Below are 16,661 nucleotides of genomic sequence, written 5' to 3'. Positions count from 1 at the left end.
ATATGGTGTGGAACTCAGGAGAGGAGTTAGTGCTAGAGATGTTGACTTACAAATCGTAAAGTCCAGAGGAAATTGTTGAAATGTGGATAATAAATAAGTTCTTCAAACAGGAGCCTATAGGCTGGGTGCAGTGACTCATGCCTGTATTCTTGGCACTTTGGGAGGCCAAGGCAGGAGGATGATTTGAGGCCAGGAGTTAGAGACTAGCCTGGGCAACATAGTGAGACCCCCATCTCTACAAAAAAATGAAAAAGAATGTGGTGACATGTGCCTGTGGTCCCAGCTGCTTGGGAGACTGAGGCGAGAGGATTGCTTGAGCCCAAGAATGCGAATGATCATACTACTGCCCTCCAGCATGGGCAACAGAGTGAGTCCTTTTCTCAAAAACAAAAACAACCACCCAACCCCAGGAGTATATAAAGGATGTATAGAGGGCTGTACTTATATTTAGAGGTCTAAAGGAAATCAGCTGAAGAGATAGATATTAGACTATTATCTCTCTGTGCTTATAAAAGATAGAAGATCATTTCACTAAGGAGGAAGTGGTCCTGGTGTGAAGTGAATTTTTAGGATGTTTGAAGAAAGCTTGTGGGTGGTAACTGGATTGTTAATTCTTTTGCTGTTGGTCCATTGGTGGTGTTGACGAGAATAATTGTGTGTGTGCGGTGTACAGTGTGTGTGTGTGTGTGTGTGTGTGTTTTGAGACAGTTTTGCTCCTGTTACCCAGGCTGGAGTGCAATGGCATGATCTCGGCTCACTGCAACCTTCACCTCCCAGTTTTAAGCGATTCTCCTGCCTCAGCCTCCTGAGTAGCTGGGATTACAGGTATGTGCCACCACGCCTGGCTAATTTTATATTTTTAGTAGATGGGGTTTCACCGTGTTGGTCAGGCTGGTCTCGAACTCCGGACCTCAGGTGATCCGCCCAGCTTGGCCTCCCAAAGTGCTGGGATTTCAGGTGTGCGTCACCACACCCAGCTGAGAATAATTGTTATAATAGGAGGCTGGATACAATTAGAAAAGTATAGTTGAAGGGGAAGGTAGTAGAGTTCAGTCATGCCAGCTCTCATTTGGTGGTAAAAGGAAAGACAGAGAAGAGGCGCTTGAAAGGACTTTAAGATTTTTTTTGTTTGTTTGGGGTTAGTGATGCAGAAAGGTCTAAACAAATTTCAGGTTAGAAAAGAAGGAGCCAGCCAAGAGCATGGAACTGCATCATGAGCACTGGTGGGGAGGTGTAATGTCCCTTCATTGTAGTAATAGAGCATGCCAGACAGAGTGGACATATAATTTTGATTAAACAAGAAGAATGATGTTAGGGGTAGTGGTGTGTGGAAATCCTCTCAGCTGTTAGGCTGCCTCCTGAGAAAGAACATTTAAGGTGTTTTGGGTTGGATTCAAGGAGAATGGAAAAAGGCAATAAAGTGAAGGTTTGTCCTTTTCAAATATTAAGTTTTTAGAATGGCTAATAATTAGGATACATAATGAGTCTTTTAATGATGATTTCATAAAGTGTGAAACAATTTTTAATGAGTCACTTTGAAATACATTTGTTCTGTAGACCAATTGCTATAATCCTGAAAATAAGATTCTTTTTTTTGGCCAGGCACAGTGGCTCATGCCTATAATTCCAGCACTTTGGGAAGCTGAGGCGGGTGGATCATCGGAGGTCAGGAGTTTAAGACCAGCCTGGCCAATGTGGTGAAACCCAGTCTCTACTAAAAATACAAAAATTAGCCAGGCATGGTGGTGGGCGCCTGTAATCCCAGCTATTCGGGAGGCTGAGGCAGGAGAATCGCTTGAACCCGGGAGGCAGAGGTAGCAGTGAGTCAAGATCGTGCCATTGCATTCCAGCCTGTGTGACAGAGCGAGACTCCATCCAAAAAAAAATACAAAAAAAAAAAAAAAATCTTTTTTTGTTGTTGTTGTTGTTGTTGTTGAGGTAGGATCTAGATGTGTTGCTCAGGCTGGAGTCCAGTGGTACCATCACAGCTCACTGTAGCCTTAACTGCCGGGGCTTAATTGATTCTCCCACCTCAGCCACCTGAGTAGCTAGGACTACAGGCGTGTGCCACTATGCTTGGCTAATTTTTTGTAGAGATGGGGTGTCACCATGTTTCCCAGGCTGTCTTGAACTACTGGGCTCAAGCAATATGCCTGCCTCAGCCTCCCAAGGTGCTGGGATTACATGTGTGAGCCACCACACCTGGCCAAAAATAAGATTTTTTTTTTTTTTTTTTTTTTTTTTTTAAGACAGAGTCTGGCTTTGTCACCTAGGCCTGAGTACAGCGGCACGATCCCAACTCACTGCAGCCTCCACCTCCCAGGTTCAAGGCATATCCTTCCATCTCAGCCTGCTGACATTATAAGTACTCCCCACCTTGCCTGGCTAATTTTTACATATTTTGTTGAGATGAGGTTTCACCATCTTGCCCAGTCCGATCTGAAACTCCTGAGCTCAAGGGATTTGCTTGCCTTGGCCTCTCAAAGTGCGGAGATTACAGGCATGAGCCACCATGCCTGGCCAAGATTCTTAACATTTATTACTAGGATGAAACTTCTCTGAGTCAGCTATAATTTGGGCACAAGGAAAAGTATACCATGCTTCATATTATTTTGATAATCATTTTGCAGTAGAGAATAAAGATGCACAATACCACTAATTATGTGCATAAACTTTTCTTGTATTAGTGAAGTATTGTTCTTTGTTGTTTCTTTTTACATTATGACCTGTGCTTTATAGATAAATTCACCAGTGATTAATATAAATACAAAAATGACTCTTTGTTTTCTCTTGTTTACTGTTAAGCAGAAATCAAAGAACAATCTGCAGAAGAGGATGCTGAAGCAGAAGTGGATAACAGCAAACAGCTAATTCCAACTCTTCAGCGATCTGTGTCTGAGGAATCGGCAAACTCCTTGGTCTCTGTTGGTGTAGAAGCCAAAATCAGGTTAGAGAATGAATGCAGCTGGATTGGATATTAGTGATAGGAATAAAGCAGTGAAATGACTGTAGAGAAAATTCAAGGAGTATGAGTTTAGGATGAAAATCTGGGTGGGATTTTATGATTTAGTAGCTAAATTTGAAGCTGATGCCTCTGTGTTTAACTGGGATGAGTTACATCTGTGGGCTTAGGCAATTGTAGAGCAGGGCAGCACACTGGGGTTTTACTCTAGTCACCTCAGGCCAGTACAGAATATTACCAATGTGCTATACCTGGCAGAAGACATAAATGTGAGCATTTAGCATGAGGATTAATTTTTGATACTTACCTGTAAACTTGTTCCTTATCTTCTCCCCATTTATTAAAAAAGGAAACGCAGGACATTATAACCTATTTTTTTTTCTTTCTTTTTTCTCCCCCCACCTCCCCTACCCCCCCTTTTTTTGAGATGGAGTCTTGCTCTGTCACCAAGCTGGAGTGCAGTGGTGCCATCTCGGCTCACTGCAACCTCCAATTCCCTGGTTCAAGAGATTCTTCTGCCTCAGGCTCCTGAGTAGCTGGGATTGTAGGCATGCACCACCATGCCCAGCTAATTTTTGTGTTTTTAGTAGAGACAGGGTTTCACCATGTTGGCCAGGATTGTCTCGATCTCCTGACCTCATGATCCGCCTGCCTCGGCCTCCCAAAGTGCTGGGATTACAGGCACTAGCCACTACACTGGGCCTGTAACCTATCATTGTATAATTCAGCTTTGAAGTCTTAAGAGTTTTTAGACCTTATTTGAAAGACATGAATAAAATAATGAAATTATTCATCAGTTTGGTACTCCCATCTCCTTCCCTCCCTCCCTCCCTACCTCTCTCCCTCCCTTCTTTCCCTCCTTCCTTCCCTCCCTTTCTCCCTCCTTCCCCTCCATCCCTTCTCCCTCCTTCCTCCCTTCGTTTCCCTTCTTCTTTTCCTCTTCTCTTTTCTTCCTTTCCTTTCTAATTTTTTTATTTTTTGAGGCAGGATCTTATTCTGTTGCCCAGGCTGGAGTGCAGTGGTGTGATCACAGCTCACTGCAGCCTCAACCTCCCAGGCTCAGGTGATCCTCCCACGTTAGCCTCCCAGGTAGCTGGGACTACAGGTGTGTGCCACCATACTTGGCTAATTTTTAAGCTTTTTTTTTTTTTGGTAGAGACTGAGTCTCTATATGTTATCCAGGTTGGTCTGGAACTCCTGGGCTGAAGCAATCCTCCTGTCTCAGCCTCCCTAAGTGGTGGAATTGCAAGCATGAACCACTGCACCTGACCTCTCATCTTCTTGAAGCATTTTCTTTCTTTTGCTTTTGGGACATCTCACTCCTCATTTTATCTTTTGCTAGTTGCTGTGGAGACTCTACATGTTTATAATTTTGGAGTTCTTAAGGATAAGTCCTCAGATATCTTGTCTACTTTTTGTCTCTGTTCACTCCCTGGGAAAGAAAGCTCATTCATTCTGATAACTGTAACCTCTGTGTGTGCCCTTGAGTCTCACATGTTCATTTCCATTACTCTTCTTTACCTGAACTCCAGACTTTTATGTCCAACTGTCTGCTTGACATCTCCATTTGGAAGTGTATTAGACACCTCACCCTTAACATGTCCAATACCATGCTTGATCCTGCCTCCACCTCTGCCCCAAATCTGCTTCTCTCCACGATTTCCTCATTTCAGTAAATAATGCCAGTATTCACTCAGTTGTTTAGTCCAGAAACTTTGAAAGTTAATCCTTGATTTCTATCTTTTCTCATACCTTGTAGCTCAACTCAATAACCCAAACAACTTGTTAGTGTCTTCACTTGCCTAACATTTTAGTTGAAGTCACTGTTATCCTTTGGAAGTTGTAGTAGCCTTTTAACCAGTCTTTCTGCTTCTCTTTACCTTTCCATAGTCCAATTTGTTTATAGCACAGTTGCAAAAATTATTCTGATAATGATAATCAGGTCCCCACTCTCCACTCTCTTTCATGACTCTTATATTTAAATTATATTCATAATTTCAAGTACTTACCATGTCTACAAGGTGTGATCTGTTCCTGACTGCCTCTCTCATGTCATTTGTCACTCACTGTGCTCTCACCACATTGGCCTCACTCCTTTAAATGTGCTGATGGGGTTTCTGTCTGAGAGCTTTGGTGCTTTGCTTGTCTCCTGGCTTACCTCCCAGAGAGGCCACCTTGCTGATAATACTAGCCTCCTCTGAAGGGCCACATCCAGCTTAGTCTCAGTCACCTTAGGAAAAAGAACATACAATGTGAATCAACGTAAAGAACACACTGGTGTTTGTTATACTGTAGTCCTTTCCTCCTTCTCCAATATTTTTTGGGAGGTTGAACATTTTCAAAATAAAGGAGTAGGATGGAAAAGAAAACAGCAGCTCCCACCATATTTTACATAGTAACCTGCTTTATTTTTCTTTGTGGCACTTACTATTTCCAACACTTCATTTGACTGTCATGTGAACTCTGAAGACAGGCACTTTGTTGGTGGGCTTTGTTCACCACCCTGTGTCCTGCACTTAAAAGTCCCTGACAGAGATTAGGTGCTGTATAAATTTTTTTCTTTTTTCTTTTCTTTTCTTTTTTTTTTTTTTGTGGCAGATTCTTGCTCTGTCACCTAGGCTGAAATGCAGTGGTGTGATCTCAGCTCACTGCAAGCTCCGCCTCCTGGGTTCACACCATTCTCCTGCCTCAGCCTCCTGAGTAGCTGGGACTACAGGCACCCACCACCACGCCCGGCTAATTTTTTGTATTTTTAGTAGAGATGGGGTTTCACCATGTTAGCCAGGATGGTCTCGATCTCCTGACCTCGTGATCTGCCCGCCTCGGCCTCCCAAAGTGCTGGGATTACAGGTGTGAGTCACCGCGCCCAGCCCAATATATTTTTAATGAATAATGAATTCTAGTTGATTGAAAAGCATTTAAAGTTCTGCTTAAATTTTTGTAGTTTGATACTACCATAAACTTTACTTTTTGCTATGTTTTCTATAGAAATTAGAAATGGTGTAATGCATATGTGGAATTGAGAGGTACAGAATGCAGAATATTTGCTAATTTAGAGCAGGTGCCTGAGAGCCTTCTGAAAGTATTCTGTGCCTGTGTATCCTCTAGGCCTACTTCGGTAACCCACTGTAGTTCTTAACCTCCTTGCTTGGTTCTTCTGCAGATCTTAAGGACAGAGTATGCCTGACTGACTTATCTTTTTGTCACCTGTGAGTGGCACACTGTCACTGTTAGTCCTCATCTAATACTTGAACAGAGAATGAAAGTTAAAAGCTATTCATGAATATATGATAATTTCATTTGTAATAATCATGGCCTATCAGTGGAAAAGAATAGGTCACTCAATAATTGGCTATCTATGTAAAAAATATAGGTAGATTGATGCTCATACCACATGGAAAAATAACCTTGAGGTAGATTAATAAGCAATGCCATTGTTAGTTATTTATCCTGGGCTATACTACCACTACCACTGTTATTTTCATTAGACAGGACAGAGTGAATGTACACTGTGAGAAAGCCAGCATACTGTAAATACAGACCTGGTGTTTATTCCAAGCTCCAACTTTTTGACCTTTATTTATTCATTTTTATCTCTCTTTCCCACAGTTTCCTTGAAATAGGATGAACAGATTGAATTTAATGAATTTTTTTTTTTTTTTTTTTGGAGACAGAGTCTCACTGTGTTGCCCAGGCTGGAGTGCAGTGGCATGATCTCGGCTCACTGCAGGCTCTGCCTCCCCGGTTCACGCAATTCTCCTGCCTCAGCCTCCTGAGTAGCTGGGACCACAGACGTCTGCCACCACACCCGGCTAATTTTTTTTTGTATTTTTAGTAGAGACGGGGTTTCACCGTGTTAGCCAGGATGGTCTCAATCTCCTGACCTTGTGATCCGCCCATCTCGGCCTCCCAAAGTGCTGGGATTACAGGCGTGCGCCACTGTGCCCAGCCTGAATTTAATGAATTCTAATGGTGCAGTATATAAAATGTTCTAAATGAATCTGTAGATAATCATCCTATTATAATTAATAGGATTTTAGCAAGATTGCTAGATAACAAAATCAAAATGCAAAAATCACATGTATTTATATATATTAGGAACAGAGTTAAATGGTATTTTTTAGAATATTATTTTCCAATAATATAAAATAATATGTGACTAGGATTATGTGCAAAAATGTAAGACTTTTATAGAGAAAATTATAAAACTTTTTGGAAAGATTAAGGAACACAGACATAATAGCAATATAATACTCACATTTTAGGGGATTCAGTATTTTAAAGATATTCTTTCCCGATTGATCTGTAGGTTCAAGAAAATTCTAATAAACATTTCTACAGTAAATTTTACAAGCTGATTTTAATTTATATGAATATGCAAAAGACAGGATAAGACAAAGGACCCATGAAGAAGAGGAAGGATTGCTTTACTTGACACTAAGACTTTTTGTAACACGCTAATAAATTAAGTCCGTACTGTGTTACCACAGAAACAGACAAATAGACCAATGGATAGAATAGGGAACCCAGATACAGATATATGAGTAATATGGACAGGTTATTTATAACAAAGGGGCATCACAAATTAGTGAGGAAGGAAGTCTCTTTCAACAATTGTGCTAGAACAATTAGATGTACTTAAAAAAAAAAAGTAGACCTAATTTATTCATGTCAACTCCAGTTAATTTGTAGACTTAATGTGAGAAGCAAATTAATAAAAGAAATTAATGTAGAGGAATTTCTTCATTGCTTTGGGAGTAAGGAAAGACTTTAAAAAAACAAATGGAAAGCCCTAATTATAGAAAGGGTTGATTGGCCAGGCACAGTGGCTCACGCCTGTAATCCTAGCACTTTGGGAGGTTGAGGCAGGAGGAATGCTTGAGCCCAGGAGTTCGAGACCAGCCTGACTCAAACATGACAAAACCCCATCTCTACAAAAAATAAGGACATGGTGGTGCTACTCAGGAGGCTGAGGTGGGAGGATTGCTTGAGCCCAGGAGGTCGAGGCTGCAGTGAGCTGTGATCCTGCCACTGCACTCCATCCTGGGTGACAGAGTGAGACCCTGTCTCAAAAAAAAAAAAAAAAAAAAAAGAAAACACACATAAAAAGAAAAGGGGCCGGGTGCGGTGGCTCATGCCTGTAATCCCAGCCCTTTGGGAGGCTAAGGTGGGTGGATCCCTGAGGTCAGGAGTTCGAGACCAGCCTGGCCGACATGGTAAAACCCCATCTCTACTAAAAATACAAAAATTAACTGGGCATGGTGGCGGGTACCTGTAATCCCAGCTACTTGGGAGGCCGAGGCAGAATTGCTTGAACCTGGGAGGTGGACATTGCAGTGAGCCAAGATTGTGCCATTATTGCACTCCAGCCTAGGCGACGAGAGAGAAACTGCATCTCAAAAAAAAAAGAAAAGGATTAATACCACTATACTTAAATTTACAACTTTTCATGAAAAATACCAAGAGTAAAAAGATAAATGACAGAAAAGGGAAAACTATTTCTAAAGCATATAACTAAGAACTTATGTTCATATGTATTTAAAAATAAAGCAAAACAATAAGAAAAAGCTTCTGTAGAAGGCAGTAAGCATTACTTGATTACTTGCAATAAACATTACTTGATTATGACGTATTTTTAAAACATGCTGTTGGATTTTAGTTAGCTAATATTTTATGTTCATAAACAATATGAATTTTTGTAATATTGTAATGTCCTAGTTTTGGAGACAAAATTACACTAGCCTCGTGTGTGAGGCATCTTTCAGTTTTCTTATTTTCTGGAACAACTAGTTTAAGACAGGAATTGACTCTGTAAGTTTGAAGTAACTCATAAAATTACATGGGTCTGTGGGGTTTCTTATAGAAAATGAAGTCACTACCAGTTCAATTCAAAGATTTTTTTTTCTTTGAATATGTATTCCATAAATTTGCTCCCCACTTCCAAATTTTTTTCTATTCAGCTGTCTGTTTCATCTTGTACCAATTTTCTCATGTTATATTTTTCTCAGAACATATAAATTTTATCTAAAATGATTCATGATATATTTATTATTTTTTAAATGTTATTTTTGATTGGCAAATCCTAATTGTACATTTATGAATACAGTGTGATGTTTCAGTTCATAAATGCAAAGTGGAATGATTGAATCAAGTAAATTAATATCCACTACCTTGATTAACTCTCATTTGTTATTTGAAATTTACTCTTAGGTTGGTGCAAAAGTGATTGCGGTTTTTGCCATTACTTTTAATGGCAGAACCACAATCACTTTTGCACCAAGCTAATAGTTATTTTAAAATATAGGTCACCCTGCTATGTAGTATATCTCGAAACCTACTCCTCCTATCTCAACCTTCGTATCCTTTGACCAACAACTTACTATTTCCTTCTTCCTGCCTTACCTTCTCTGAGTGTCTGGTTACCATCACTCTACTACCGGTTCTTTTAGTAGTAGAATCTTTTTTAGATTCTACATATAAGTGAGATCATGCCATATTTGTCTTTCTGTGCCTGGCTTATTTCACTTAGCATGATATCCTCTAGATTCATCTGAGTTGTTGCAGATGACAGGTCTCTCCCGCTTCTCTTTCTCTCTCTCTCTTCCCCCCCCCCCCTTCCTTAATCCCCTTCCCCTCCCCTCCCTGCCTCCCTTCCCTTCGCCTCCCCCTCTTTTTCTACCTCCCCTTCCCTCCCTCTTTTTTCCTTCCCTCCCTCCCTCCCTCCCTTCCTCCCTTCCTTCCTTCCTTCCTTTTTTTCTTTCCTTCCTTTCTTTCTCTTTCTCTTTTTTTTTCTTTGAAAGGGTGTCACTCTGTTGCCCAGGCTGGAGTACAGTGCCATGATCACAACTCACTGCAGTCTCAACTTCCTGGGCTCAGGCAATCCTCCCACCACAGCCTCCAAGTGGCTGGGACTACAGGTGTGTGCTCACCACACCAGGCTAATGTTTTAAATTTTATGTAGAGATGGAGTCTTACTATGTTGCCCAGGCTGGTTTTGAATATCTGGGCTCAAGCAGTCCTCCAGCCTTGGCCTCCCGAAGTGCTGGGATTATAGGCATGAACCACCACTCCCCATCCTCCCGCTTTTCAAGGCTGAATAGTATTCTGTTGTTTATATATACCATATTTTCTTTATCCATTCATCTATTGATGGATACTTAGGCTGATTCCATATCTGGCTATTGTAAGTAATGCTGTAGTAAGCATGGGCCTGCAGATATTGACATTGATTTCAGTTCCTTTGGATATATACCCAGAAGTGTGATTACTAGATTATATGGTAATTCTATTTTTAGTTTTTTGAGAAACCTCTTTACCATTTTCCATAATGGCTGCACTAATTGACACCCCCACAATAATGTACAGGACTTCCATTTTTTCTGTATCCTTGGCAATACTTATCTTTCGTCTTTTTAATAATAGCCATTTGTTAGGTGTTAGCCAATAGCCAGGTGTTATGTGATATATACTTGTTTTAATTTTCATTTCCCTAATGAGTAGTGATGCTGAGCATTTTCTCATGTGCCTGTTGGCCATTTGTATGTGTTCTTTTGAGAAATGTCTGTTCAGGTCCTTTGCCCATTTTTTAATCAGGTTGTTTTCTTGCTATTTATTTGGGTTCCATATATATTTTGGATATTAAATATTTTCTCCCAATCTGTGTGTTGTCTCTTTACTTTGTTAATATTTTCAGTTGCCATAGGAGCTTGGTGGTTTAGCCATCCCATTTGTCTATTATTGCTTTTGTTGCCTATGCTTTCAGGGTCATATCCAAAAAGTTATTGCCCACATGGAACTTTCTCCCTATGTTTTATTCTAGTAGTTTTACAGTTTGACATCCTAAACATAAGACTTTCATCTATTTTGAATTGATTTTTGTGTGTTATGTGAGACAAGGGTATGATTTTATTCTTGTGCATATGGATATACAGTTTTTTTAGTGCCATTTATTGAGGAGACAGTTCTTTACTCATTGTGTTTTCTTGGTATCTTTGTTATAAATCAACTGAGTGTAAATGCATGAGTTCATTCCTGTTCCCTTGGTCGATGTGTCTTGTTGTTTTTTGAGCCAGGGTGGTATCTGTAGCCCAGGCTGGAGTGTGGTGGTGTGATCTTTGCTTTCTGCAACCTCTGCCTCCCGAGCTGAAGCCATCCACCCACCTCAGCCTCTTGAGTACCTGGGACTACAGGTGTTCACTACCACCCCTGGCTTATTTTTGTATTTTTAGTAGAGATGGGGTTTCACCGTGTTGCCCAGGCTGATTTCAGACTCCTGGGCTCAAGCAGTCTGCCTGCCTCAGCCTACCCAAGTGCTGGGATTACAAGTGTGAACCACCGTCCCTGTCCAGATGTATGTTTTTTTTTTGTGCCAGTACCATACTATTTTGATTACAATCATTTTGTAATGTTTTGAAATCAGACAGTGTGATGCATCCAGCATTGTTCTTTTTGCTCAAGGTTGTTTCGGCTGTTTGATGTCTTCTGTGCTTCCGTATAAATTTAAGGATAATTTATTTCTGTGAAAATTGACATTGGAATTTCAATAGATAATGCATTGAATCTGTAGATCACTTTGGGTAGTATGGACAGTTAGTTTCACAGTATTAATTCTTCCAGTCCATGAACATAGGATATCTTTCTATTACTTGATGTTTTCTTAAATTTCTTTTGTGAGTTTTATAGTTTTCAGTATACAGGTCTTTTACCTCCCTGGTTGAAATTACACCTAAGTATTTAATTTTTTTGTTGCTATTGTAAATGGGATTATTATATTAATTTTCTTTTAGGATCGTTTGCTGTTAGTATATAGAAATGCTACTGATTTTTGTATATTTACTTTGTATCCTGCTACTTTATCAAATTTGTTTATTAGTTCTAACAGTTTTTTGGTGGAGTCTTTAGGGTTTTCCATATATAAGATCATGCCATCAGCAAGACAGTTTCACTTCTCCCTTTCCTACTGGGATCCCTTATGTCTTTCTCTTGATCATATTGCTCTGCCTAGGACTTCCAGTAATATATTGAAATTTTTATATTCAGTATTTTATATCAATTTTATATTCAGTATTTTCAGTATGATTTTATTTCACATATTGGGATTTCCATTTTGAGTGAAAGATTCTTAAACAATATCTTTTCTAGTTTCCAAATTTTTGGATTTTTTTTTTTTTTCTTGAAAGGGAGTCTCGCTCTGTTGCCCAGGCTATGCAATGGTACAATCTTGGCTTACTGGAACCACCACCTCCTAGGTTCAAGCAATTCTCCTGCCTCAGCCTCCTGAGTAGCTGGGACTACAGGCGTGTGCCACCACACCCAGCTAACTTTTGTATTTTTAGTAGAGTCGGGGTTTCGCCATGTTGGTCAGGCTGGTCTCAAACTCCTGACCTCAGGTGATCCACCTGCCTCAGCCTCCGAAAGTGTCAGAATTACAGGCATGAGCCACTGCACCTGGCTGGAAAATTTTAAGTTATCCATTTATTATACATTTTTAGTTTTACTGCATTATCGTCAGAGCATGTTGCCTGCATGATGTTGGTCACTTGCTATGTGTCATGTATTCTTTTATGGCCTACTATGTAATCCACTCTTGAAATATTTTAATATACTTGAAAAGAATGTGAACCGTTAGTTGTAGATAGAACTGAATATAGTATCTCAAACTAATTTATTATGCTCAGGTAATTAATAAATAATGAACAATAACGATGTTTAATACTTAATTTTTATTGGTTTGATATAGTATTTTCTGAGAAAAATAATTAACGTCTTCCACTGTTGTTGATTTATTTTTTTTAGTCTTCCAGTTTTGTTAGTACAGGTTGAGTTTCTCCTATCCAAAATGCTTGGGACAGGCCAGGTGCGGTGGTTCATGCCTGTAATTCCAGCACTTTAGGTGGCCAAGGCAGGTGGATCACCTGAGGCCAGGAGTTTGAGACCAGCCTGGCCACCATGGCAAAACTCTGTCTCTACTAAAAATACAAAAATTAGCTAGATGTTGTGGCGTGTGCCTGTAGTCCCAGCTACTTGGGAGGCTGAAGCAGGAGAATTGCTTGAACCCAGGCGGTGGAGGTTACAGTGAGCCAAGACCGTACCATTGCACTCTAGCCTGGACAACAGAGTGAGACTCCATCTCAAAAAAACCGAAAACAAAATGTTTCGGACCAGATGTGTTTTGGATTTTGGATTTTGGAATATTTGCACGTACATAATAAGATATTTTGGGGATGGGAGACATGTATAAACATGAAATTTGTAGGGTCCAGCCCCACAGGGTTGGTGGGTTTTCTTCCCGTGTGTGGAGATGAGAGTGTAGAAATAAAGACACAAGACAAAGAGATAAAAGACAGCTGGGCCTGGGGGACCACTACCACCAAGACGCAGAGACCGGTAGTGGCCCTGAATGCCAGGCTGTGCTGATATTTATTGGATACAAGACAAAGGGGCAGGGTAAGGAGTGTGAGCCATCTCCAGTGATAGGTAAGGTCATGTGGGTCACATGTCCACTGGACAGGGAGCCCTTCCCTGCCTGGCAGCTGAGGCAGAGAGAGAGAGAGAGAGAGAGAGAGAGAGAGAGAGCGAGCTTACACCATTATTTCTGCTTATCAGAGACTTTTAGTACTTTCACTAATTTGCTACTGCTGTCTAAAAGGCAGAGCCAGGTGTACAGGATGGAACATGAAGGTGGACTAGGAGTGTGACCACTGAAGCATGGCATCACAGGGAGACGGTTAGGCCTCCGGATAACTGCGGGTGGCCCTTTCCCGGTCTGCTAAGTAGTGGGTGTTTTTCCTTGACACTGATGCTACCGCTAGACCATGGTCCACTTGGCAACGGGCGTCTTCCCAGATGCTGGGACCAAGGAGCCCTCTGGTGGCCCTGTCCGGGCATAACAGAAGGCTCACACTCTTGTCTTCTGGTCACTTCTCACTATGTCCCCTCAGCTCCTATGGCTGTATGGCCTGGTTTTTCCTAGGTTATGATTGTAGAGCAAGGATTATTATAATATTGGAATAAAGAGTAATTGCTACAAACTAATAATGATATTCATATATAATCATATCTATGATCTATATCTAGTATAACTATTCTTATTTTATATATTATACTGGAACAGCTTGTGCCCTTGGTCTCTTGCCTCGGCACCTGGGTGACTTGCCGCCCACAGAAATTCATTTATGTTTCGTATATACCTTACACACATAGCCTGAAGGTAATTTTATAGAATATTTAAGTAATTTTATGCTTGAAACAAAGTTTGTATTAAGTACTTAGGTGTGAAATTTTCTACTTGTGATTTCATGTTGGTGCTTAAAAGGTTTTGAATTTTGGAGCATTTCAGATTTTGGATTTTCAGATTGGAGATGCTTAACCATCTCTTTCAGATTGGAGATTCATTTTGAGGCCTGTTGGTCTGAGTATATGGTTATGATTTATATCTATTATACTATTGATCATTTTGTTAGTGTGTAACATCTTTTTCATCTCTAATGTCGTGTTTTCTTTTTGATACAGCTTTCATTTTGTCTGATAAAATTATTGCCACTCAAGCTTCCTTTTGGTTTATGTTTGCCTGGTATCTTTTTACCTCTTTTCCCATCAACATTTTTGTCCTTGTTTTATGTGTCATTTGTGTTTATACTTCCAACATTTTTTGCACCTTTTTTTTTTTTTTTTTTTTTTGTGAGATGGAGTCTTGCTCTGTCGCCCAGGCTGGAGGGCAGTGGCGCAATCTCAGCTCACTGCAACCTCCACCTCCTGGGTTCAAGCAGTTCCCCTGCCTCAGCCTCCTGAGTAGCTGGGATTACAGGTGCGCACCACCATGCTTGGCTAATTTTTTTGTATTTTTAATAGAGACGGGGGTCTTCACCATGTTGGCCAGACTGATTTTGAACTCCTGACCTCAGGTGATCTGCCCAACTAGGCCTCCCAAAGTGCTGGGATTACAGGTGTGAGCCACCGCACCCAGCTGCACCCAATTTTTAGATCTAATTTTAATCTAATCTCAAAAATGGTCTTTTAATTGCTGATTTTTGCCTTTTAATTTGTGGGTTTGGTTTACATTATTGTAATGGCTAGTAAGATTTCGTATGCTGTTTTAGAAAATGTTTTTTAGTCGTTGTATACATGTTTTTTCTTTCTTTTATTTATTTTTTTGAGATGGAGTCTTGCTCTGTCACCTAGGCTGGAGTGCAGTGGCACGATCTCAGTTCATTGCAACCTCTGCCTCTTGGGTTTAAGTGATTCTCCGGCCTTAGCCTCCTGAGTAGCTTGGATTACGGGTGCCTGCCACCATGCCTGGCTAATTTTTGTATTTTTAGTAGAGACGGGGTTTCACCATGTTGGCCAGGCTGGTCTCGAACTCCTGACCTGTGATCCACTCGTCTTGGCCTCCCAAAGTGCTGGGATTACAGGTGTGAGCCACCATGCCCATCCTCTTTTTCTTTTTAAAATACAGACAGGGTCTCACTGTGTTGCCCAGGCTGGTCTCAAAATCCTGGGTTCAGGCAATCCTCCTGCCTTGACCTCCCAAAGTACTGGGGTTACAGTGTGAACCACTGTTCCTGGCTGAGTTGCTGTAGTGCGTGAGCACCTAATGAGGTACATGAAGAAGAGCCTTTGTGTGGGTTAGAATTCCCCTGTCTGTGGTCACAGGTGTTAACATAGTCTCACTGTGTTTCACACTTGGCTTCTAGCAATTTCTTAAAAATTTTTACTGAATTCTTACTACCCTGCTGGTATGGTATCAGTGGCCTCTTCCTCAGAGGTACTATTGTCACATTTCTTTATGGAAGTGTCTTTCATTTGTTGGTGAGTTGGTTGCCCTGTGATTTCTGCCCTCTGATGTGTTTCAGAAAAGTAAGTTTGCAGATTCTCTGGTTGGGTTTTGTTGTGTGGTTGGGCACAATGTTGTTTGCAGCTTTCTACAGCCAGACCAAAACTAGAAATTTCCCTTGACCTTGTATTAAAAAAAGTCAACAATAAATTACTCTGAGGTGTTTGACCTCCCTTACTTCATACAACCTTTTCTAATTCTTTAATAATTTAAGTACTTCTCTAAAAGTAATTTCATTTTGGATCTGTTGTGTGGCAAAATTTCTGAGGTCTTCTAAGCCAGAGAGTAATTTTATTATGCCTTCACATTTAAGCGATAGTTTTGAATATCAAATTGAATGCTAAGGTATTTTTCTGCAATAGCTTTAAAATATTGCTCTGTTTTCTAATCAGTGCTGTTACAATCAATGTTGATAAGGCTAATGTCAATCTGATTGTTGCTTCTCATGGGTAGTGTTTCTAGGGGAAGAAACAAACCAGAGATGGAATATGGTGAAATAAATGTAAGCTTAATAGCTCAGAGAAAATTACAAATAAGAGGATAGTAAGATACTGGCAAAGCATATGGTGGTGGTCTCTTTTTGGAAAGAAGAAATTTTCTTTTTCAACTTGATTTTTCTTTGAAATTACACTACATTTAATTTGTGTATGTGTGTATGTCTCAGTACCAGCAGACAACATAGTTTATCATGAACTTGAAATAGGTAATTTATTAGAAAAACAAAGCTAATTTTGATAAAAGTAATTAGTTGAGAGTCCAATATGAGCTAAACCTAAGTTTTAAAAAGTCACCTCAAAAGGCTATAGGTTAGTTCTATAGTATATGGTAATGCAAGATATGTAAGGTCATGGGGTGGATACTGTAGAG

At 40.3% G+C, this 16,661-nt stretch overlaps 1 protein-coding gene across 11 annotated transcripts in view; it reads left to right on the top strand.

Annotated features, from left to right (window-relative positions):
* KMT2C (lysine methyltransferase 2C) overlaps positions 1–16,661 on the top strand; it is a 312,192-nt gene that overhangs the window by 110,636 nt on the left and 184,895 nt on the right. For 10 of the 11 annotated variants that reach the window (XM_058428277.1, XM_058428284.1, XM_058428286.1 and 7 more), the window contains exon 3: positions 2,806–2,947. In XM_058428277.1, coding sequence (XP_058284260.1) covers positions 2,806–2,947 — 142 coding nt within the window. The remainder of the gene's footprint in view (positions 1–2,805; positions 2,948–16,661) is intronic. The other variant, XM_058428262.1, reaches the window with a different exon arrangement.

Source organism: Hylobates moloch, unplaced genomic scaffold, assembly GCF_009828535.3.
Source record: "Hylobates moloch isolate HMO894 unplaced genomic scaffold, HMol_V3 SCAFFOLD_1, whole genome shotgun sequence".
NCBI lineage: Eukaryota > Metazoa > Chordata > Mammalia > Primates > Hylobatidae > Hylobates > Hylobates moloch.
The sequence above is the reverse complement of the archived record's forward strand: the minus strand, read 5'-3'. Positions and strand labels throughout refer to the sequence as shown.